The sequence below is a fragment of the Diabrotica virgifera genome, chromosome 1 (assembly GCF_917563875.1).
Source record: "Diabrotica virgifera virgifera chromosome 1, PGI_DIABVI_V3a".
Taxonomy (NCBI): Eukaryota; Metazoa; Arthropoda; class Insecta; order Coleoptera; family Chrysomelidae; genus Diabrotica; species Diabrotica virgifera.
In genome coordinates this window covers 216,926,980-216,951,073 of record NC_065443.1, presented here as the reverse complement: position 1 = coordinate 216,951,073, position 24,094 = coordinate 216,926,980, and the positions used below count along the sequence as shown (strand labels likewise).

The following is a 24,094-nucleotide window of genomic DNA, read 5'->3' as shown; positions in this document are numbered from 1 at the left end:
AAATAGTCAACAGAAATTTAAATTTTAAACGCGGTCTACTGCGAATCCACAAACAGGGTGAATTTTCGATATACGATTCGATTTGCTTCGCGTTAGAGATATCGAAAAAAGTTATTTGGAAAAGCTGTTCCAAATATTATTATAAGAGCACATAGCAAATTTTATGACAAAATTCATACTTTTAGTGTTATTTTCAGTTGTTGTAGTCAGGATCCTAAATCCTAAAATTGGCTGTCCCGAGATGCATCTCGAGACAGTCAAAAACGGGTCTTTCAATTTTTCGTTCTTTCCGCTTAGATATTAAAAATTCTACCTCCGCCATTCAAAATAACGACAAAAAATACACAAAAAAATACTATTTAAAAGTTGGCCAAATCATATTTACATAACCTAAAAAAATTTTGAAAATTTTCCTGGGCTCATTTTTTATTACAAAAATCTGAAAAAAATCAGGTTGTTTTGAATTCAAAATATACATCCTTTTGAATTTTTTCAGATTTTTTAAATTAAAATTGAGCTCACAAAAAAAAATAAAACCTAAAAATTCTTCTTTTCTCGATTTAAGAGGTTTTAGGACCTCTGGGAAGATAACAATTTGCATGAGGGCATAATTTTATATCCTTTAACGAAAATTACGATCTTATCGATCTTAACGATCTTATCCCGCTATAGCCTTTTCATTATTTTTAAGTTACCTGTATTATTATGGTGTTATTGATAATATATTTTTTAGATAGCTAAATATTTTTAATAATAAATACGTGGTTAATAAATTTGATTATAGTTAAAAAGTATATTAATTATCTAAAAGATTAAATCATCTTCACCTATAAAATTTTAAATTAAATATTAATTTTTATACAAATAAACAATAAAGTTACTTTTACCGCATTTTATATGATCAATTCACAAATATTTTATTCCATTGGTCCAAATATTACACTTATACATACACAAAATATTGGTCACTTCAAAAATTACCTTGTGCCTATATTCGGAATCATCGTGAAACTTCTTTGACTTTGGCAATTTCCTTTCGCTTTCTTCATCATTTGTAGCAAAGTTAATAACGTTAACAGAAAGAGGCGAATCTCTAGGACCCTTGATCTGTATAAAGGGCCCCTTCGATTTAGTGGAACTAGTGTTACTACCCGAATCATAAGCGTAAATGTCTTTGGCAATGTCGAGTTTCCCCGTCGGTTTCACTTTCTGAGGTTTCTTGGCAACACTACCGCCCTTCTGCTGACTTTTGGGCTTCGAGACTTTTATAACTTTCTTCTTCTTGGGCGTGTTCTCTACAGGACTCGCCATAGGAGCTGCTTTGCGTTTCGTTTTTTTGACGGGCGTTTTCTGCTCATCGGTTTCTGTTTGTGAAGTTACTTCTTTACTTATTGAAGATTTTTCATCATCTTCCTGATCAATGTCTTCGGTTTTTGTCTTTTTAGGAGAGTTAGCCTCGTCTGCACTTTCCGAACTAGGCGTTATTCCATCATCTAGTTTCAGAAGAGGGTCGTCCACCTTTGAGTCATCCAAATCTAATGCTGCGGTCTTTACGGGCTCACTTGTGTCTTCTATACCTACAAAATATAAAGATATTTTAAAAAACATAAAATATAAATATAAAAAGTATTTTAGACCATTTTTCTGCTTATTTTCTGTTTGTGTTTCTTATCGCCATTTTTGTATCTTGTATCTGCTCCCCTCAGTTCAATCTCAATATGCTTGTTTTTTTCTTTCATCCATTCCTTCGTTATCTTTTCGGCCTAAGTATTGGTCTGAAACTTGCTTGTGGACTGTTCCATCGTCTATAGATGTGTCCATAGAATCTTATCAGCTGTACTTTTATTTGCTATACTAAGCTTTGTTTTTAAACGAAGAGGAGTAAACTAAAAAGACAGATTCACACCCAAAAAAGTCACTAGAAATATCACCAAATACATCTTCTTTTTTGGTTGATCATGTCGGCCTTCGACGTTAATACATAAATATGTATTATACACTGCGCGTCATAGAAAACGGACACCCTAAAAATGGGTAATTTTTGAGGTCGCGTATCTCCTAAACCTGTTGTCCGATTTAAGTGATTTTTTGAATATGTTACAGCCTTATTCTTTGTCAATATCCTTGTAATAATATTTTGGCTAAACAGGTAAATTTTCATTGTATACCGGGTGTACTAATCAAACTGTGTTTTTTTCTCAAAGTTCGCAACACCCTGTGGAATATCCTAGCATTTATAAAATACTGAAATTAAAACCCAACTATAGCCTCAGGTTTTCTCAAAATTCTGTTTTTTGATTCATTCGCTTATGTTGGATAATTCCAAAATTAGGTACTTTAACAACTAGCCATGTTCTTTTCCAGTACAGGGTGTTTCTAAACAAGTGCGACAAACTTTAAGGGGTAATTCCGCATTAAAAAATAATGACAGTTTGCTATATAATCCTATGTCCGCAAATGCTTCATTTCCGAGATACGGGATGTTGATTTTTTTCTTACAAACTGACGATTTATTTATTGCTTTAAAACCGGTTGCGATATGCAAATGAAATTTGGTGGGTTTTAAGACGTAGCTGTTGCACATTTTTTGACATACAATTAAGAATTTTATATTTACCATTGGCGTGCATACGGGTAATATGATCGGTCATATTACCCGTATGCACGCCAATATTGAATATAAAATTCTTAAGACTAAGTTTTCACTCTAATGGCATATAACATATCCCACCAGAATGAAAACAATGGGAACCTTCTCTGGTTACACCTCCGAGGCTTCTACAATTTGCAAGCCATACGGATGCTGAGACTAAGGAAGATGAGGGAATTCTACAATTTACAATTCACGTCACATCTGCTCAGCGCGGTAAAGTTCCAACGAGACTGGTTCCCTTCATACTCCACACAGAGTAAATGTAAATCAAAAATGAATAACCATTTTCAATTTCGTTGCAAAACGAAAATACAGCCGAACCATATTCCAGTCCAATCAGAGAGTGCTGCAAGCACCTCTACCGGTTTCGAAACTTATTAGTCTCTCATCAGGAGGCACATATGCTGCTCTCCCTGATCCAACCAAAACATACCCCAGCGTGCAGTCCCGAATTGCAACGAACGAAATGGCATAGATGCCCTAGCGGCAACTGCTAGCAAAAGACTAAGTTTTCACTCTAATGGCATATAACATATCCCACCAGAATGAAAACAATGGGAACCTTCTCTGGTTACACCTCCGAGGCTTCTACAATTTGCAAGCCATACGGATGCTGAGACTAAGGAAGATGAGGGAATTCTACAATTTACAATTCACGTCACATCTGCTCAGCGCGGTAAAGTTCCAACGAGACTGGTTCCCTTCATACTCCACACAGAGTAAATGTAAATCAAAAATGAATAACCATTTTCAATTTCGTTGCAAAACGAAAATACAGCCGAACCATATTCCAGTCCAATCAGAGAGTGCTGCAAGCACCTCTACCGGTTTCGAAACTTATTAGTCTCTCATCAGGAGGCACATATGCTGCTCTCCCTGATCCAACCAAAACATACCCCAGCGTGCAGTCCCGAATTGCAACGAACGAAATGGCATAGATGCCCTAGCGGCAACTGCTAGCAAAAGACTAAGTTTTCACTCTAATGGCATATAACATATCCCACCAGAATGAAAACAATGGGAACCTTCTCTGGTTACACCTCCGAGGCTTCTACAATTTGCAAGCCATACGGATGCTGAGACTAAGGAAGATGAGGGAATTCTACAATTTACAATTCACGTCACATCTGCTCAGCGCGGTAAAGTTCCAACGAGACTGGTTCCCTTCATACGCCTCCTGATGAGAGACTAATAAGTTTCGAAACCGGTAGAGGTGCTTGCAGCACTCTCTGATTGGACTGGAATATGGTTCGGCTGTATTTTCGTTTTGCAACGAAATTGAAAATGGTTATTCATTTTTGATTTACATTTACTCTGTGTGGAGTATGAAGGGAACCAGTCTCGTTGGAACTTTACCGCGCTGAGCAGATGTGACGTGAATTGTAAATTGTAGAATTCCCTCATCTTCCTTAGTCTCAGCATCCGTATGGCTTGCAAATTGTAGAAGCCTCGGAGGTGTAACCAGAGAAGGTTCCCATTGTTTTCATTCTGGTGGGATATGTTATATGCCATTAGAGTGAAAACTTAGTCTTTTGCTAGCAGTTGCCGCTAGGGCATCTATGCCATTTCGTTCGTTGCAATTCGGGACTGCACGCTGGGGTATGTTTTGGTTGGATCAGGGAGAGCAGCATATGTGCCTCCTGATGAGAGACTAATAAGTTTCGAAACCGGTAGAGGTGCTTGCAGCACTCTCTGATTGGACTGGAATATGGTTCGGCTGTATTTTCGTTTTGCAACGAAATTGAAAATGGTTATTCATTTTTGATTTACATTTACTCTGTGTGGAGTATGAAGGGAACCAGTCTCGTTGGAACTTTACCGCGCTGAGCAGATGTGACGTGAATTGTAAATTGTAGAATTCCCTCATCTTCCTTAGTCTCAGCATCCGTATGGCTTGCAAATTGTAGAAGCCTCGGAGGTGTAACCAGAGAAGGTTCCCATTGTTTTCATTCTGGTGGGATATGTTATATGCCATTAGAGTGAAAACTTAGTCTTTTGCTAGCAGTTGCCGCTAGGGCATCTATGCCATTTCGTTCGTTGCAATTCGGGACTGCACGCTGGGGTATGTTTTGGTTGGATCAGGGAGAGCAGCATATGTGCCTCCTGATGAGAGACTAATAAGTTTCGAAACCGGTAGAGGTGCTTGCAGCACTCTCTGATTGGACTGGAATATGGTTCGGCTGTATTTTCGTTTTGCAACGAAATTGAAAATGGTTATTCATTTTTGATTTACATTTACTCTGTGTGGAGTATGAAGGGAACCAGTCTCGTTGGAACTTTACCGCGCTGAGCAGATGTGACGTGAATTGTAAATTGTAGAATTCCCTCATCTTCCTTAGTCTCAGCATCCGTATGGCTTGCAAATTGTAGAAGCCTCGGAGGTGTAACCAGAGAAGGTTCCCATTGTTTTCATTCTGGTGGGATATGTTATATGCCATTAGAGTGAAAACTTAGTCTTTTGCTAGCAGTTGCCGCTAGGGCATCTATGCCATTTCGTTCGTTGCAATTCGGGACTGCACGCTGGGGTATGTTTTGGTTGGATCAGGGAGAGCAGCATATGTGCCTCCTGATGAGAGACTAATAAGTTTCGAAACCGGTAGAGGTGCTTGCAGCACTCTCTGATTGGACTGGAATATGGTTCGGCTGTATTTTCGTTTTGCAACGAAATTGAAAATGGTTATTCATTTTTGATTTACATTTACTCTGTGTGGAGTATGAAGGGAACCAGTCTCGTTGGAACTTTACCGCGCTGAGCAGATGTGACGTGAATTGTAAATTGTAGAATTCCCTCATCTTCCTTAGTCTCAGCATCCGTATGGCTTGCAAATTGTAGAAGCCTCGGAGGTGTAACCAGAGAAGGTTCCCATTGTTTTCATTCTGGTGGGATATGTTATATGCCATTAGAGTGAAAACTTAGTCTTTTGCTAGCAGTTGCCGCTAGGGCATCTATGCCATTTCGTTCGTTGCAATTCGGGACTGCACGCTGGGGTATGTTTTGGTTGGATCAGGGAGAGCAGCATATGTGCCTCCTGATGAGAGACTAATAAGTTTCGAAACCGGTAGAGGTGCTTGCAGCACTCTCTGATTGGACTGGAATATGGTTCGGCTGTATTTTCGTTTTGCAACGAAATTGAAAATGGTTATTCATTTTTGATAAAATTCTTAGTTGATGTCAAAAAATTCGCAATAACTATCTCTTAAAACCCACCAAATTTCATTTGCATATCTCAACCGGTTTTAGGGCAATAAAATAAATCGTCCGTTTGTAAAAAAAAATTCAACATCCCGTATCTCGTAAACGAAGCATTTGCGGACATAAGTTTATAAAGCAAACGGTCATAATTTTTTCATGCAGAATTGCCCCTTAAAGTTTGTCGCACTTATTTACAAACAACCTATACTGATAAAGAACATGACTAGTTGTTATAGTACATAACTTTTGTATTATCCAACATAAGAGAAGGAATCAAAAAACAGAATGTTAAGAAAACCTGAGGCTATAGTTGGGTTTTAATTTCAGTATTTTATAAATGCTAGAATAGTCCACACAGTGTTGCGAACTTTGAGAAAAAACACAGTTTGATTCGTACAATTGGTATACAATGAAAACTTACCTGTTTAGCAAAAATATTATTACAGGGATATTGACAAAGAATAAGGCTATTATAACATATTCAAAAAATAACTTAAATCGGACAACAGGTTTAGGAGATACACGACATCAAAAATGACCCATTTTTTAGGGTGCCCGTTTTCTATGACGCGCAGTGTATTATACTAATGCGTCGCTAAAGAGTTCTAAAAACAACTGTATTTTTAGTCTAAGCAACAAAGCACTGAACCTCCGAAAAAAAACAAGACGGATCTTAATAATTCTTTTTGTATTCGATTCGTGAATGCGCCAGGAAAGTTTGTGACCCCGAGCCATGATATAATATTGAAAAACTGCATACAAAAAATGCATTCTTTAAGTGCATCTCAAACAGGCAATAAAAAAATTCAGAACTCGTCAATTATCGGCGGAAACATTTAGTCAAAAATTGTTACTCGGGGGGTTTTTGAGGTCGCTAACGACGAATATGACATCGGAAGTGATTTCCTGAGTACCTGGTGCCCAGGGTACCTACCGTTTACATCGTCTTGTGGACGTTTTCGGCAAAAAATTTATTAAAACATTAGTCAAAAATAATTGTTCGGGGGTTTTTGGGTCGCTGACGACTAATATGACATCGGAAGTGATCTACGGAGTACCTGGTACTCAAGGTACCTACTGTTAGTGGGGTCAGAGGTCAGAGACCTCAAAAACCCCCCGAGTAATGAATTTTGACTAATTTTTTAATGAATTTGCCGAAAACTCCAGAAAACGAGGTAAACAGTAGGTACCCTGGGTACCAGGTACTCCGTAGATCCCTTCCGATGTCACATTCGTCGTCAGCGACACTACAACCCCCCGAGTAATAATTTTGACTAATGTTTTAATAAATTTTTTGCCGAAAACTCCACAAGACGAGGTAAACTGTAGGTACTCTAGGCACCAGGTACTCCGGAAATCACTTCCGATGTCATATTCGTCGTTAGCGACCCCAAAAACCCCCAAGTAATGATTTTTGACTATTTTTTTAATGAATTTGCCGAAATCTCCACAAGACCAGGTAAACAGTAGGTACCCTGGGCACCAGGTACTCCGGAGATCACTTTCGACGTCATATTCGTTTTCAGCGACCCCAAAAACCCTCGAGAAACAAAATTGAACTCATTTCCGACGATAATTGACGAGTTCTGAATTCTTTTTTATTGTCTGTTTGAGATGCTCTTTAAGAATGCATATTTTGTATGCAGTTTTTCAATATTATATCATGGCTCTGGGTCACAAAGTTTCCTGGCGCATTCACGAATCGAATGCAAAAAGAATTATTAAGATCCGTCTTGTCGTTTTTTTTTTCGGAGGTAAGGCCGATTTTAGTGCTTTATTGCTTCGCCTATTTATATAAAAGCAGACTAAAAATCTACAAATTAAAGGAATAACGCAGAAAATACAAAAAATCACTTATATAACTTAATTAACCCATGAAATGCGAATAGTGTAAAAATTTTATAAATGTCATTAGTGTCAAAATTTGATAACAGTGGAGTAAACTTGCCTGAGGTTGGACCAATTACAAACAAGGTTTACGGCGCGCGAAATTTGAATTACTCCTCTTGGTTTAAAAATAGACTATAGTAATTTTGCATGGCGCCATGCCTTAGAGGGCATCAATTACCCTCTACGGTCTCTGCACTCATTTTTTTCTGACTTTCTCCTATTTTATCGAATCCCAATTTTTCCTTGCTCTCTCTCATTTTTCTTTACCTCTTCTAATTTTTCCTGACACCCTCTAGTTTTTACTGACTCACTCTAAGTTAATTTTATACTTGGGGAGTGCCGACAGAAGTGACTACTTCTGAAACCTCTAACAATCATACGAACACGCTCAATTTTGGGACCCCAAAAAAGATGTAATAACGTTTTTCACTCCTATCCCCCTTCTTCCGCCAAAAAACCCATTTCGTAGGAGGGAGGAGGAACGGAAAACATCGTTTACCACGAACCTGTAGGACGTAGAAAAAAATGTTTCAAACAAGAAATGTATCATTTGACCAAAAATGTTTTTTAACACTTTTTGTGTAGAACACACAACGTTATTTCTCAGAAATAACGTTTGAAGCGACCGACGATTTTGTACATCAGTTATGCGCGCGATATTAATTTTTAAAATAAATTTTGTATCAACTTGACGGTAAAAAATACCTAGATCTTTTGATATGAATGTTCTATCGACAAAATGAAACTGCGTTTTAAAGATCAAGAGTGCAGCTTTAGTATAAACTTTCTGCATTTTGCCGTAAATAAAGTAAATTTCCATAAAGCTGTTAATAAATAATAATCGTTGCGCGATTTTTGCCATTTTTTACGATTTCTCTAACAATTTCAATTCCATTAACGCTTACTATGGAATTTCCATTGCTAGAGCCTAATCTTTAAAACCATGAAATGAATGAAACGTAAAATTTCGACATGCTGTGTCCACGAAGTGTTGAGACTACCTCAATACTCAAATAAATGAAAAAAAAAAAGACTAAAAATAGGCAAAACAAAGCAATATCAAGAACATGTATATAATTTACCTGCAAACATTTCTTCTAATTTATTTTCTACTTCTACGAAATCCGTTGTGGTCTTCTTCTCAGCCGGAGTAACTAGGGGAGGTGGAACAGGAATATCTACGGATGGAACAGGTGTACTAGAATCGTGAGTACTATCCAACAACACATCAGTCAGATCGTCTTTCGTCTCAATCTCTTTCGTATCTAATAACACTTCAGTCAAATTTTCTTTGACTGATATTTGGCTTTTATCTGATAACACATCAGTCAGATTGTCTTTAGACTTTATCGGACTCATATCCGAAAATAATGCAGTCAGATTTTCTTTCACCTCGACGTGACTTGAATCCGATAAGACAGCAGCCAAATTTTCTTTTGCTTTGATATTACCCGTATCTGATAAAACTTCAGCCAGATTTTCCTTCGTTTTTATAACACTAACGGATATAGGTTTAGCAGGAAGTACCGGAACTAGCTCCTGTTTGATACCATCTAAGGCCTTTTGCTGCTTCTGCTCCTTTTCCTTTAGACTCTCTTGTACCATCGCTGCGATGTCATCGATAGTTTCTGATTCTGAAGAAGTTTTACGTCGTTTGGTCGAGGATATTAAGTCTTCCAAGTCACTGGGAGATTCTTCCTTGTCGGTATTCTTGTTGTCTTCCAACATCTCGCCCATTATGCTGATGGGGTCTTTTTCTTCCACCCGTATTACTTCTTTAACGGGAATTTCCGCTAAAAAAAGAATAACTTATTGAGACTGAGTGACTAGTTTTTGACTAATTGTATGACAAGTTAAAAAAATGTCACTGTTACTTTTATGTATCAAGATAAACAAATCCGCGTCAACTATTTAGAAAAGGCGAAAACGGCGGGTTCGTTGGGAAAAATATTCCTATGAGATTTTTTTGCATAATTACATTCGTGAGACATCCCAGAATAAGGTTCAAGAAGTCGCCCACGTGAAAGGTGGCCAAAGTTTTTTTTAACAATTTTTTTAATCAAATTGCTAAAATCAATATTTTTGGCCCGGACAATTCTTTTGTAGGTTTTTTTACCATTCTGAATAAAAGAGGTCTCTTATAATTTTTCTCTAAAGTTGATCGTTTTCGAGTTATAAGCAATTTAAAATTGAAAAAAAAAAATACGAAAAATGGCGATTTTCAAGGCTTAATAACTCGGTTAAAAGTTATTACTATGAAAGTTAGAAAGTGACTAAATCAAAGTTTAATGCCCCCCCTACAAGATCCCGAAGAAATTTTTGTCATTATTTTATTACTAAGCTGTTATTTTTAAGTAATAATATTGAGCGCCATGCACGTGGTAGCCTGCCGTAAATGCTGAGTGCGAGAGAGATGCCACTCCTGCAGTCCAATTATTGTGCATCTTACTTGCACTCACATTTACGGCCGCCTACCACGTGCATGGCGCTCAATATTATTACTTAAAAATAACAGCTTAATAATAAAATAATGACAAAAATTTCTTCGGGATCTTGTAGGGAGGGCATTAAACTTTGATTTAGTCACTTTCTGACTTTCATAATAACTTTTAACCGAGTTATTAAGCCTTGAAAACCGCCATTTTTCGTTTTTTTTTTCAATTTTAAATTGCTTATAACTCGAAAACGATCAACTTTAGAGAAAAATTATAAGAGACCTTTTTTATCCAGAATGGTCCAAAAAAACCTACAAAAAAAATTGTCCGGGCCAAAAATATTGATATTTGCAATTTGATTAAAAAAAATGTTAAAAAAAAATTTGGCCCACTTTTCACGTGGGCGACTTCTTGAACCTTATTCTGGGATGTCTCACGAATGTAATTATCCAAAAAAATCTCATGGGAATATTTTTCCCAACGAACCCGCCGTTTTCGCCTTATCTAATTCGAATAAATAATACTCTGGACAAATTAGGAAAACCGAGGAAAAGTTGTTTAGCAATTATTTTTTTTTATTTACATTAACGTGCTCGGCAACTATGGCCACTCGCACGGGACGATTACAAACAAGATTACAAGAGGTATAATTAAAGAGCATTAACAAGTTATGTCATAAAAAAAATTATTTTATTGCTGAAATCGAATCTTAAGATTGCAGATATTAATAATATTGGATCGAAACCGAAAACGCGTTCCAAGATTGCAGCCTTAATTTTGAATATTTTGTTGAGATATTTGGCACACATATTCGTAATATAGTAAAGAATGGCGGTACAAAGCTCAATTTTAGAAATATGTTAGGATGTGGAAATTACTCTATAATTAAACAAAATATTTAAAAAAAAACGAGCCATAACTGTACCGCCATTAAGAAGAACAAAAATACACTTTTTCCAAATAAACTTTTTTATCCCATGCCTAGATTTTGTGCCACATTGGAAGTACATACTAAAATTGATTACCTGTAACAAAAAATCGAAAATATTATAACTAATAACTGATTAGGCAACATAGAGAAATAGTCACTGCTATTTTGACAAACCTCCGTCGGTTTTTTAAGTGTAATAGCACGATTCTCTTATCTGTTCTGTTATCTGTTCAGTGCAGTAGTGTATTATTTTCGTTATTGGAGATAAGATATTGGAATTCGTTAGTGTTGATTCATATAGAAGTAGTGTTTGTTTATAATTAATTTATTATATTTTTGTGTAATAGAACCAAGTTGTCGGACTATTTGAAAAAATAGACTATTATTAATTGTGAGTTTTATACTTAAGTATATTTTACGTAAAAATATTTCGAATTCTAATGCGATTATATAAGGTTTTACGAGGGATTTTTATTCTATAAATATTATCAATAGTTTAAAAAAATGGGAAAAGTTTATCAAAAAAAAAAAAAAATAAAGTGAGGCCTTCCAAGAAAACGTTCAGTAAAAACCGTGATAAAATTATGCGAAAGTCGAAATTAGAGCCACCACAAATTTTAATAATGTAAGTATAAGAAGTAATCCACTGTTGTCATAATAAATAAAAAAGTCTGAAAACTTGTTTCCCATGAAAATGAAATTCGTAATAAACTATATTTAGAAACAGAAATCCCGACTACATACAAATGCCAATTTTTTCAGGTAGGTATATATAAGGTTGAAATTGTGCCGTTGGTTGCTTTTACTTGGGAGGTGATAATCACCCCTTCTCGGGGGTGAAAAAAAAAACGTGCATTTGAAATAAGTCCGGAAATGGATAAATTAACTAATTCTAAGCATTTTTCGTTGTACAGAGTTTTTAATTAAGTCAATTCTTTTTTAGTTATTTGCGACTGAAAATGTTTATTTTTCAACAAAAAAAAACACGCTTTCAGGCGGTTTCTCGAAAATAACTCAAAAAGTAAGTATTTTATCGAAAGAAATATTCTAATCAAAAATGTAGCATATAAAAAATCGTGAAAATTTCCCCCTATTGAGCACCCTAAATAAAATTAAGCCTTACCGCTTTACCATTTACTTTATTATATTGTTTATACAATATTTAAGTTTTAGAGTTTCGAAGTGCATATTATTAAAAAAAAAATGGTTTAACGGAAAACAATTTTTTTTTAAATTTTGGAAAAAGGCATTCTTTTCAAAATTACTTAAAAAGTGTTAGTAATACGAAAAATCTCAAAGGGTAAAAAAATGTAGGTTTTGCTTTTATAAATATTTCAGTGATATTTTATTTTTCTGCAAGACAACAATTGTGAAGATATGGCTGTTCAAAACTTGCACAGACTCGTGATTCAAAATTCGGTAAAGCCCCTTTAACTACAACCCTTTCAAAAATGAGCACTTTCATCCGGTGAAACTTACAGATCATATAAACAATACATAAGTAGTTACCTAACTTGTTTGTAAAGCGGTAAAGATTAATTTCATTGATGAATCATTTCATAATTTGTCACGTTTTTTTTTTGGCAAAAAAATGGGCCAACTTTATTTTGCGAGTAACTCGTTTAGTTTTGATGCCAGAAACTTTTGTAAAAAATAAAACTAAATCTGTTTTTAAAAATTTTTTAAAAGTTTTAATGGATTTTACCAGAAAAGTGCTTCATTTTTGGTGATTTCACGTTGAAATATTCGATTTGGAATTTGGGAATAAGAACGTATTTTTCATGAGCTATGAGGTGGGTCTATGGACTTCATGAATACGTGGTTCTTTTGTTAAAAAATAAACGTTTTCAATCGTAAATAACTCGAAAAGTATTGATTAGTTAAAAAACTCTATAGAACGAAAGTTGCTTAGAATTTTTTAATTTGTCCATTTCCGGACTTATTTTAAACGCACGTTTTTCACCCCCCGAGAAGGGGTGATTGTCACCCTCAAGTACAAGCAACCAACGACACAGTTTCAACTTTGAAGTGGAGGGTAAGTAGAACCTAAATCCAAATTTTCATGCAATTCGGAGTCGACCCTGAAAATTACACAGTATCGCCTATTTCCCGTTCATTTACTGGGCTATAATATTCATTGACGACAATATTTTCGAACTTGCTTCAATCTGTAGTTCATTTCTTACGACTAAACCATTTGATATATACCTACGTTTATAGTAAAACTTCAAGTACAGCTCGGTTAATTTTTGTTAATATTTATTTACTAATAATAAAATTGTTTTCTATATTACTTCCATTTAGCGCGCCTATGAGTATATTGTCACAATATTGAGCCTTCATCTTAGATACTGTCAAATAAGGCGACGCACTGTTGCCAAAGTTTCGCAGAACTTTCCAAAAAGGGTGTGACACTATCTCCCGAACTAATATTGATGACACGCTGATGTGACCTCTTAATTCTGCACAGAGATATTTTTTTTTCCGATTTCCTTCGATGAACATTTTGCTCGGAAAATCCGGGTTTTCTCAACAAAATTTTTAATTTTCAACTAAAATTTTATGGAATTAAATTAAGAAAACGGTATTCAAGAGGACTCGGCAATACGCTTCTTTTAAAAGAAAAAATGTTGAATTGTGAGGAGTGGTTCCTGAGATACAACCGGTCAAAGTTGACCAGCATATGCGACAAAGTTATAAACAATAGGATGGTACTCTTCGAGCCATTTTATTTCAGTCCTCTTTGTCCACACAAATTTTCATATCATTAAGAGACCCATAATATATTATAATAATAAAAACGATCGGCATTATGTGTGAAAAATACCAAAAATACCTAAATCCCAACCAAAAACAAGGTTGAAGGAAATATAATTTTAAAGGACATCGCACACATCTTATGGAAAATATAATGTCACTCAAATTCAATAAAATTTATATGAATAGATTCGTTTCAATTTAACGGTCAATTCTTATCATTGTGCCAACTCTTAATTTTCAATAATAAGAGCAGAAATTGATATAAATCAATCTGAAATCAAATGGGTAGGTACATAAGTTAGAGATAGAAAAAATATTTTAAAATACCCAGATTATCGGTAACTTCATAAATCTTCTCGGGCTATTAAGCATCTTATTATAATAGTTTCACTAATCCGCTTAGGCCCAGCGGGGTTTAAGCTGTTTGAATAGCACCCAGAGCAATAGTGATTATAACTGACACGTTTATGAACTCCAAAAATGTGATTTCGATAAACTTTAATTGCAATTTGCGCCGTAATTAATCATAATTAAGGGTTGGCGCAATGATAAGAATTGACCGTTAATTTAAAACGAATCTATTCGTATAAATTTTATTGAATTTGAGTGACATTATATTTTCCATAAGATTTGTGCGATGTCCTTTCAAAATTGGTATTCGTTAAAAAATGTATTTTCTTGGCATCCCATAGAGCAATGTTCTACATTTTTTTTGATCCGAAGTAACTCGAGTAGAGCCACCTAACTAGATTTTGGGATTTCAAATTATATTTTCTTCAACCTAGTTTTTGATTGGGTTTTTTTGGTATTTTTCATGCGTAATACCGATCGTCTTTATTATTATAAATTATGTTGCAAGTCTCTTGAAGATATGAAAATTTATATGGTGAAAGAGGACCGAAATAAAAAGGTAATGGTTCAAAGGTTACCATCCTACTGCTTATAACTTCGTCACAAATGCCGGTCAATTTTGACCGGTTGTATCTCAGGAACCACTCATAGCAATTCAACTCACTCATTTTTTCTTTTAAAAGAAGTGTCTTATCGAGTTTTTTCAATACCGTTTTTTTAATTTAATTTAACAGTTACCGAGATATTCTATTTGTTTATTAGTCAAAAAATTGTTTCTAACTTAGGAAACATTCCTGAGGCTGCTCAAATAGTCCAATTTTAATTCTGTAAAGCAAGTTAGGTATTTTATTAGTTTATTATGTATGTTTTACTTTAAAATAAGTTTATTTTTGACGTTCCGATTTCCTCTTGAAAAATTATATTTTATGTTTACCTAATCATAACTTGTGGCTTATTCTCAATAAAAATATGTAGTAAATTGCATTGCAAGATGTCACACGAATATAGCTTCAGAAAAATAATCGAAATGTCAAAAATACTCTTGTGAATAAAAACAGTAAATTGCATTAATCCGGGTTTTCTCAACAAAATTTTTAATTTTCAACTAAAATTTTATGGAATTAAATTAAGAAAACGGTATTCAAGAGGACTCGGCAATACGCTTCTTTTAAAAGAAAAAATGTTGAATTGTGAGGAGTGGTTCCTGAGATACAACCGGTCAAAGTTGACCAGCATATGCGACAAAGTTATAAACAATAGGATGGTACTCTTCGAGCCATTTTATTTCAGTCCTCTTTGTCCACACAAATTTTCATATCATTAAGAGACCCATAATATATTATAATAATAAAAACGATCGGCATTATGTGTGAAAAATACCAAAAATACCTAAATCCCAACCAAAAACAAGGTTGAAGGAAATATAATTTTAAAGGACATCGCACACATCTTATGGAAAATATAATGTCACTCAAATTCAATAAAATTTATATGAATAGATTCGTTTCAATTTAACGGTCAATTCTTATCATTGTGCCAACTCTTAATTTTCAATAATAAGAGCAGAAATTGATATAAATCAATCTGAAATCAAATGGGTAGGTACATAAGTTAGAGATAGAAAAAATATTTTAAAATACCCAGATTATCGGTAACTTCATAAATCTTCTCGGGCTATTAAGCATCTTATTATAATAGTTTCACTAATCCGCTTAGGCCCAGCGGGGTTTAAGCTGTTTGAATAGCACCCAGAGCAATAGTGATTATAACTGACACGTTTATGAACTCCAAAAATGTGATTTCGATAAACTTTAATTTCAATTTGCGCCGTAATTAATCATAATTAAGGGTTGGCGCAATGATAAGAATTGACCGTTAATTTAAAACGAATCTATTCGTATAAATTTTATTGAATTTGAGTGACATTATATTTTCCATAAGATTTGTGCGATGTCCTTTCAAAATTGGTATTCGTTAAAAAATGTATTTTCTTGGCATCCCATAGAGCAATGTTCTACATTTTTTTTGATCCGAAGTAACTCGAGTAGAGCCACCTAACTAGATTTTCGGATTTCAAATTATATTTTCTTCAACCTAGTTTTTGATTGGGTTTTTTTGGTATTTTTCATGCGTAATACCGATCGTCTTTATTATTATAAATTATGTTGCAAGTCTCTTGAAGATATGAAAATTTATATGGTGAAAGAGGACCGAAATAAAAAGGTAATGGTTCAAAGGTTACCATCCTACTGCTTATAACTTCGTCACAAATGCCGGTCAATTTTGACCGGTTGTATCTCAGGAACCACTCATAGCAATTCAACTCACTCATTTTTTCTTTTAAAAGAAGTGTCTTATCGAGTTTTTTCAATACCGTTTTTTTAATTTAATTTAACAGTTACCGAGATATTCTATTTGTTTATTAGTCAAAAAATTGTTTCTAACTTAGGAAACATTCCTGAGGCTGCTCAAATAGTCCAATTTTAATTCTGTAAAGCAAGTTAGGTATTTTATTAGTTTATTATGTATGTTTTACTTTAAAATAAGTTTATTTTTGACGTTCCGATTTCCTCTTGAAAAATTATATTTTATGTTTACCTAATCATAACTTGTGGCTTATTCTCAATAAAAATATGTAGTAAATTGCATTGCAAGATGTCACACGAATATAGCTTCAGAAAAATAATCGAAATGTCAAAAATACTCTTGTGAATAAAAACAGTAAATTGCATTAAGATGCCGCAAACAAAAAGCTTCAGAAAAATATTACATATTAAAGACGTAACCCTCATAAGGCGATGCGGGTGCAGCTGCACCCCAGACCTCAGACCTTGTTTTTCTCACCTATCTTTATTAATATATTTTTTATTTTTCTCCATTTTTTATTCGCATTAAATTCAATTCTAAACGCATTCCACCCATTACAGTATTTAAAATTCATTGCGTTTACGTGATTTTTTGGAAAAGTGACGGTGGGGTGCAAATGCACCCCGCAGTGTCGTTAACGTTAACCATAATATTTTAAAACTTATAATTATTTCTTAAGTGTGTTTTAGAGGGAATTATGGGACAGTTTTACGTTTCTTTTGTTTGAAATAGTAATGTTAGCTTGTAATACAATCCGCAAGAATTTACTGTAAGTAGACTTCTTGTGTAGGATTGATAAGCTGTAAAGGGTCGTTTAGACACAGCGATAAATCAAACAACTTATCGATATCAATCGAGTTGTTGCAATTTATCATTGTGTGTAAACGGTGCATCGCAGCGACTTATCGAAGTTGGAGTTGGATTGAAGTTGGTATCGGGTTGCATCAACTTACTGTAACGATCGAGTTGTTTTAATTTATCGTCGTGTCTAAACGGTACAGCGATTTATCATTTGAGTTGGGTTGCATCAATTTAGGAGAATCTTACCGAATTAGAATTTATTTACATATCCAATTAAATGGATACCATTTATTTGATAATGCTTATAATTTGATACTATGTGGCTTTGCCAATTAATCAACAATAATATAATACTTTTATCAACTACAAGAATTATATGTACAGGGTGATTGATTAGTGGGGTTAAGCTCCGTAGATCCGTTATAATAATAGCAATAAAAGTTGCAAAAAGCAATAAAAGTATAGCAATAAAAGTTAATAACAAAAATTGTAGCCAACTTTGAGATTCACATTTCAAAATTAATTAGAATGTTACAGGGTGTTCGATAACATAGTGGCAGACCAAACTTATGTTGTTTTAAATGGAACACCCTGTATTTTATTTTATATTCAAAATCTTCTTAAATTCGCCATTACAAAAGTATAAAGGATTGTTATGTTATACAGGGTATTTTACAAAGTTATAACCAATTTTATATGACAAATTGTAACAAGTTAACTCATTGTATAAATAAAAATAAGCACAAAAGCAATGGATTATTGATGCCATATTTTTTTATTTATTGTCAAAATTTTCATAAATTATTCTTCTTCTTCTTCTTTTTTTATAGACATGACTCTCTGTTTTTTCAATGTGCCTCTAGTAAGTTGTCGTTCCATCGTTTTCGTGGTCTTACCACTGATCGTCTTCCTATTGGGAAACCGTCTCTCGCTGTCCTGACTACTCTGTTGTCATTCGGCTTATGTGGTCATTCCATCCTATTCTTCTGTTTCTTAGCCTGTCTTCTGTCGTATATCTGCACTTCTAGCTCTGTCCCATAGAGTCTTACTATCGATTTTTCGAAGGGTTTTCATCTCCGCTGTTTCGAGCAATCTTCTTTCCTCTCTGTGTCGGGTCGTGTTTCTGCCGCGTATGCCATTATTGTTCTGATTTCTCCATTTTTATTTCTCCATATTGTGTCATTCAGACAACCTGCGGCTCTGTTTTCTCTATTCACTTGATCTTCCACTTCTATTTCGAGCCTTCCGTAGCTAGATAGTGTGATATCTAGGTATTTAAACTCCATCACTTATTCTATTATCTGAACTTCCAGCTCCAATTTAAATCTTATTGGATCTGCTGTTATAACCATGCATTTTGTCTGTTTTGGGGAAATTAACATGTTAAATTTTCTGGCGGTTATTTATTTATTTATTTATTAAAACTTACAAACACCACCTAGGTGGTAATTACATGTAAGAGTGCTCATTACTTGGTATAACAATATACACACAAAAAATACAAAAAAAATACAATATACACACAAGTACAAAATAAAAACACAGAAAATAAACACATTAAAAAAAAGACACAAGTTAATAAAATTTTAAAATTGAGCCCATTACTTATCTATTGATAACATTTTTTAATATCCCTTACACTACAGTTAAAGAGGTCTATATCACAGATCTTTATTAACGCATTACACTGATATTGCATATAGTTTATTATTGCACAAGAATTATATGGACTACAAGAAAATAGGTCATTACTGTTTACCCTTAGGTTGACCTTTGGCACATGAAACCTAATAAAGTTAATCAAACCACATGTCTTATATTTAACATTGTTAATAATATTATGAATAAACACAACACAATGCATATTTCTTCTTTGCTCTAATGACTGCAAGCCAAATATTTGAAGCAATTCTTTTGATGGCGTAAGGCGAGTATACACATTGTATTTCTTAAGGTATAAATACCTTAGAAATCTTTTTTGTACCTTTTCTATATGATTAATATGAACTTTGGCTTCAGGAGCCCATACCACTGATGCATATTCCAAGTTTGGTCTGACTAAAGCGTTATATAGTCTAATGGTTTTGTTTATACTAAAGTGTTTGGAATTTCTTATTACAAATCCCAATATTTTGTAGGCCTTATTAACAATATTTATATAGTATTCATTAAATTTCATGTTAGCCTGTAGGTTTATTCCCAGATCTTTACATTTGGTTTTCCTAGATACTACACAGTTGTCAATTCTATAATTATTTTGAATGTAGTCGATTTTGCGAGTAAAAGATATGACTTCACATTTCTTAATATTCAAGATCATATTGTTGTCCCTAAACCATTCTACAACAGAGGTCAGGTCCTCCTGTAGTAACTGACAATCATTTGGAGTATGTATAGTCTTAAAAAGCTTAAAATCATCAGCATAGGTCAAACTAGAAGAAAATTTAAGAGATTGTGGTAGTGAGTTGACAAAAATTAAGAAAAACAAAGGCCCTAAGTTGCTCCCTTGGGGAACACCAGATGTAGCCTGAAATTTATCTGAAAAACACCTACCAATTTTGACTCGTTGAAACCTTGATTCCACATACGATTTTATAAATGTACAAGCATCATGCGAAAAACCAAACTTATTCAATCTCGATAAAAGAATGCCATGGTCAACCATATCAAATGCCTTTGAGCAGTCAGTCATTATTAAATCTAATTGGAGTTTATTATTTATTGCCTCACTAGCAAAATTAGAAAGAATGCACAGATTACTAGTTGTGGATAACCCAGGCAAGAAATGTTATGTTAAATTGGTGCAGAATACGTTGTAAATCATCTTCATTTTGAGAGATTAGTATTGCATCGTATGCATAGAAGATTATTTTGAGTTTTTTTGTCTCCCATTTGGTATCCTTTTTTAGTTCTTACTTTCTTTATTATTTCGTCCACGATCAGGTTGAACAATAAAGGACTCAATGAAGCCTCCTGTCTTGTCCCATTGCCGGCTTCAATTAGGTCAGTTAGTTCATCGTGCACTTTAACTTTTATTGTGTGGTTCTGGTAGATGCTTTCGATCGTTTTAATGATTCCTAGAGATACCTCTCTCGAGTATAACAAATGGATAACGTCCTTTAATTTGACCATGTCAAATGCTTTCTTAAGGTCCACGAAACATAAATATGCCGGTTTGTTGTATTCCAACGATTTCTCTTGAACTTACCTCATTATAAAACAGCATCAGTGCATGACCTTCCCGACCTAAAACCTTGTTGTTCTTCTGCTAATGGTATAATTTCAGTCAATTTGTTTGTTATCACTTTGGTTGTTAATTTTAATGTTGTGTTTAATAAGTTAATTCCTCTATAATTCTCCGGGTCCTTGTCTCCATTTTTGAAGGGAGGTATTAGAATGCTTGATCTCCATTCTTCTGTTTTGTTCTATTTGTTCTATTATGTTTTGTATTAGTTTTAATAGTTGTTTAGTTAGATCTTGTTCTCCGTACTTTAGGAGTTCGTTCGTATATCAATATCATAAATTATTGATATTGCTATTATATTGAATACAGGGTGAGTCAAAACGCAAGTACCTACATTATTGTCTCAGTAATTTTAAATTGAACACCATGTATTTTATATCACTATCGAAAAGTATCATTACCTTACTTTAATTTTTATAAAACATTCCCTATGTCTAAATTTTTTAGTTTTCGAGATATTTTCATTTTTCAGAGCAAATTATTAATTACGGGTCTAAAACTTTCCAAATTTTGAGTAAGCCATGACTGAATTGTCTAAAACTGACAACTTACGATTAAGTACTGATTATCAATCTGGTAATAAATGTAACAATGTAGAAAATAAAGAAAGAAAAATTATTTATTACCTGGTAATAAATTTTACAAAAAAAAACACAACCCCAACCTACTTACACTTTTGTGTATAAGTGTAAGAAACAAGAAAGAAAAATAATTTATTAATTATAAATTTTGCAAAAAAACAAGTGAAAACAAATAAAAACTACTTTTGTATGTAAATGTACCAATGTAACAAATAAAGAAGGAAAAATAATTTATAACTAAAAAATTTTACAAAAAAGACATGAACACAAAACACATTTTTGAAAAAATTTAAATATTTTAAATATTTATGTAATTACAAAGTTGTTCAAGATGACCGTCTAACATATTTTATGCATGTCTAAAAACGGTCATTGAATGAGTTACTTACAATACGAAGCATTTGTAAATTAACACTTCGAAATACACTTTTTATTCTATTTTTCATCTCATCTCTTGTTGTTGGAGGCATTTTATAACCTTCATTCTATTCTAAAAGTAACCCCAAAAAATCAGTCCACTTTCTCGAAAACTAATAAATTTAGACATAGGGAATGTTGTATACAAATTAAAGTACGGTAATGGTTTTTTTCAATCGTGATATAAAATACAGGGTATCCCATTTAAATTTTACTGAGAAAATAATGTACTTAGTTTTAACTCACCCTGTATTAGATATAAAGTAAATTAGCAATATCAATCATTTTTAAAAATTTTGGCAATAAATAAAAAAATATGGCATCAATAAACCATTGCCGTTGTGCTTATTTTTATTTATACAGTGAGTTGAACTTGTTACTATTTTCATATAAAAATGGTTATAACTTTGTAAATATCCTGTATAACATACTCAACCTTTATATTTTTGTTATAAAAAGGTAACAGGAACTATTTTTTAGGATGAAAACTCGTTATAATTTAAGGGTGTAAAAGTGTATAAAGTGTACACAATACTCCCCTCTTCAACTTGTTGTGGTCAATCACATCGCGATAAATCACAGCAACATATCGCAGCGTCTAAACAGCGTTTCAACCATCAACAAATCACAGCAACTTGTCATCACAATAAGTTGCTGTGACTTATCGCTGTGTCTAAACGACGCTTTACTGTCGACGGAACATTTTGATGAAAAGTTGGTGAAGAAGAGTTCGCCTATAAACCTGAATCTGAAATTGAAATGATACTTCATTATAATAAAACAAAAGGAGCTGTTGACGTAGTGCACAAAATGGCCCAACAATACACAGCACAGCGCCTTGGGTGTTACTTATGTCAGAAAAAAAAGATCGAAAGTACCGGCATTACTGTAATGTATGTAAAAACTTTGTGTTGCTACGATAATTAATTTTTTATGAAGAAATAAGTACTTTGTAAAATTATGTTTCACAGCATAATAAAATAGTTCTAATTATCTTTCAAATCAATTTCCCCGACGTGTACATATAAAAAATTACACTTTTATAAAAAAGAACTTTTTTATAATAAAACGTTTTTATTGTTTATAGGAGTGAATATAAAATAATTTGACGATATAAAATGCTTAAAATTCCAAAAATTACACTATAATAAAAAAAGTACTTTTTATAATAATACGGTTTTGTTATATACAGGATACAACATGTTTCGAAAGAATAAAATATGAATTTTTAGTAGGTGTATTAACTGGTAAAATTAAAATTCCAAAAATTAAACTAGTATAAAAAAGTACTTTTATAATACCACGGTTGTTTAAAATGGTATGTATAATAATTAACTTATAAAATATGAATTTTAAGTATATCAACTTTTAATTATTTATTAAAAAAAGATACGCAACAGCCGTGTTCGAACTAGAGAACTCTCGATCTGCAGTCGACTACCACTGACCCACCATCAATTTGTAGATATCGATTTATTAACGTACTTTAAAATATCATTGCATTAGTCACATTTTTAAAATAGTTTGAAATAAAAAAATCGATTTATCCATACAGGGTGATTGATTAGTGGGGTAAAGCTCCGTAGATCCGTTATAGTAATAGATAGCAATAAAAGTTAATGACAAAAATTGTAACCAACTTTGATTACAGATTGATAATCAGTAATCGTAAATTGTCAGTTTTAAACAATTCAGTCATGGCTTGCCTAAAATTTGGATAGATTTAGACCCGTAATTAATAATTTGCTCTGAAAAATGAAAATATCTCGAAAACTAATAAATTTAGACATAGGGAATGCTATATAAAAATTAAAGTACGGTAATGGTACTTTTCGATAGTGATATAAAATAAAGGGTGTTTCATTTAAAATTGCTGAGAAAATAATGTACTTGCGTTTTGACTCACCCTGTATTCAATATAAAGAAAATTAGCAATATCGATTATTTATGAAAATTTTGACAATAAATAAAAAAATATGGCAAATAAACCATTGCCGTTGTGCTTATTTTTATTTCTACAGGGAGTTAAACTTGTTACGATTTTCATATAAAATTGGTTATAACTTTGTAAATCCCCTGTATAACATACTAAACCTTTATATTTTTGTAATGGAGAAGTTAAGATGATTTTGAATATAAAATAAAATACAGGGTGTTCCATTTAAAAAAACATAACTTTGATCTGTCACTATGTTATCGAACACCCTGTAACATTCTAACTAATTTTGTAATATGAAGTTCAAATTTGGCTACAATTTTTGTTATTAACTTTTATCCATATCCATTACTATAACGGATCTACGGAGCTTTACCCCACTAATCAATCACCCTGTATAATAGCAGTTAAATATTGCATTGTTAGCTAGTTCTAAGTTATTCTGAAAATTTCAGGTAACTAGATAGCCTAGGCCTAGACCTATTTCTAAATTGGATTGCAAAATTTGCGGAGACCGTGACAACAACCAAGCCAA

General features: G+C 33.3%; 1 protein-coding gene across 2 annotated transcripts in view; it reads right to left on the bottom strand.

Annotated features, from left to right (window-relative positions):
- LOC114332913 (uncharacterized protein CG5098) overlaps window positions 1–24,094 on the bottom strand; it is a 104,325-nt gene that overhangs the window by 14,547 nt on the left and 65,684 nt on the right. For both annotated transcript variants that reach the window (XM_028282695.2, XM_028282694.2), the window contains exons 4-5: window positions 8,819–9,529; window positions 982–1,577 (exon numbers count right to left, since the gene is read on the bottom strand). In XM_028282695.2, coding sequence (XP_028138496.2) covers window positions 982–1,577; window positions 8,819–9,529 — 1,307 coding nt within the window. The remainder of the gene's footprint in view (window positions 1–981; window positions 1,578–8,818; window positions 9,530–24,094) is intronic.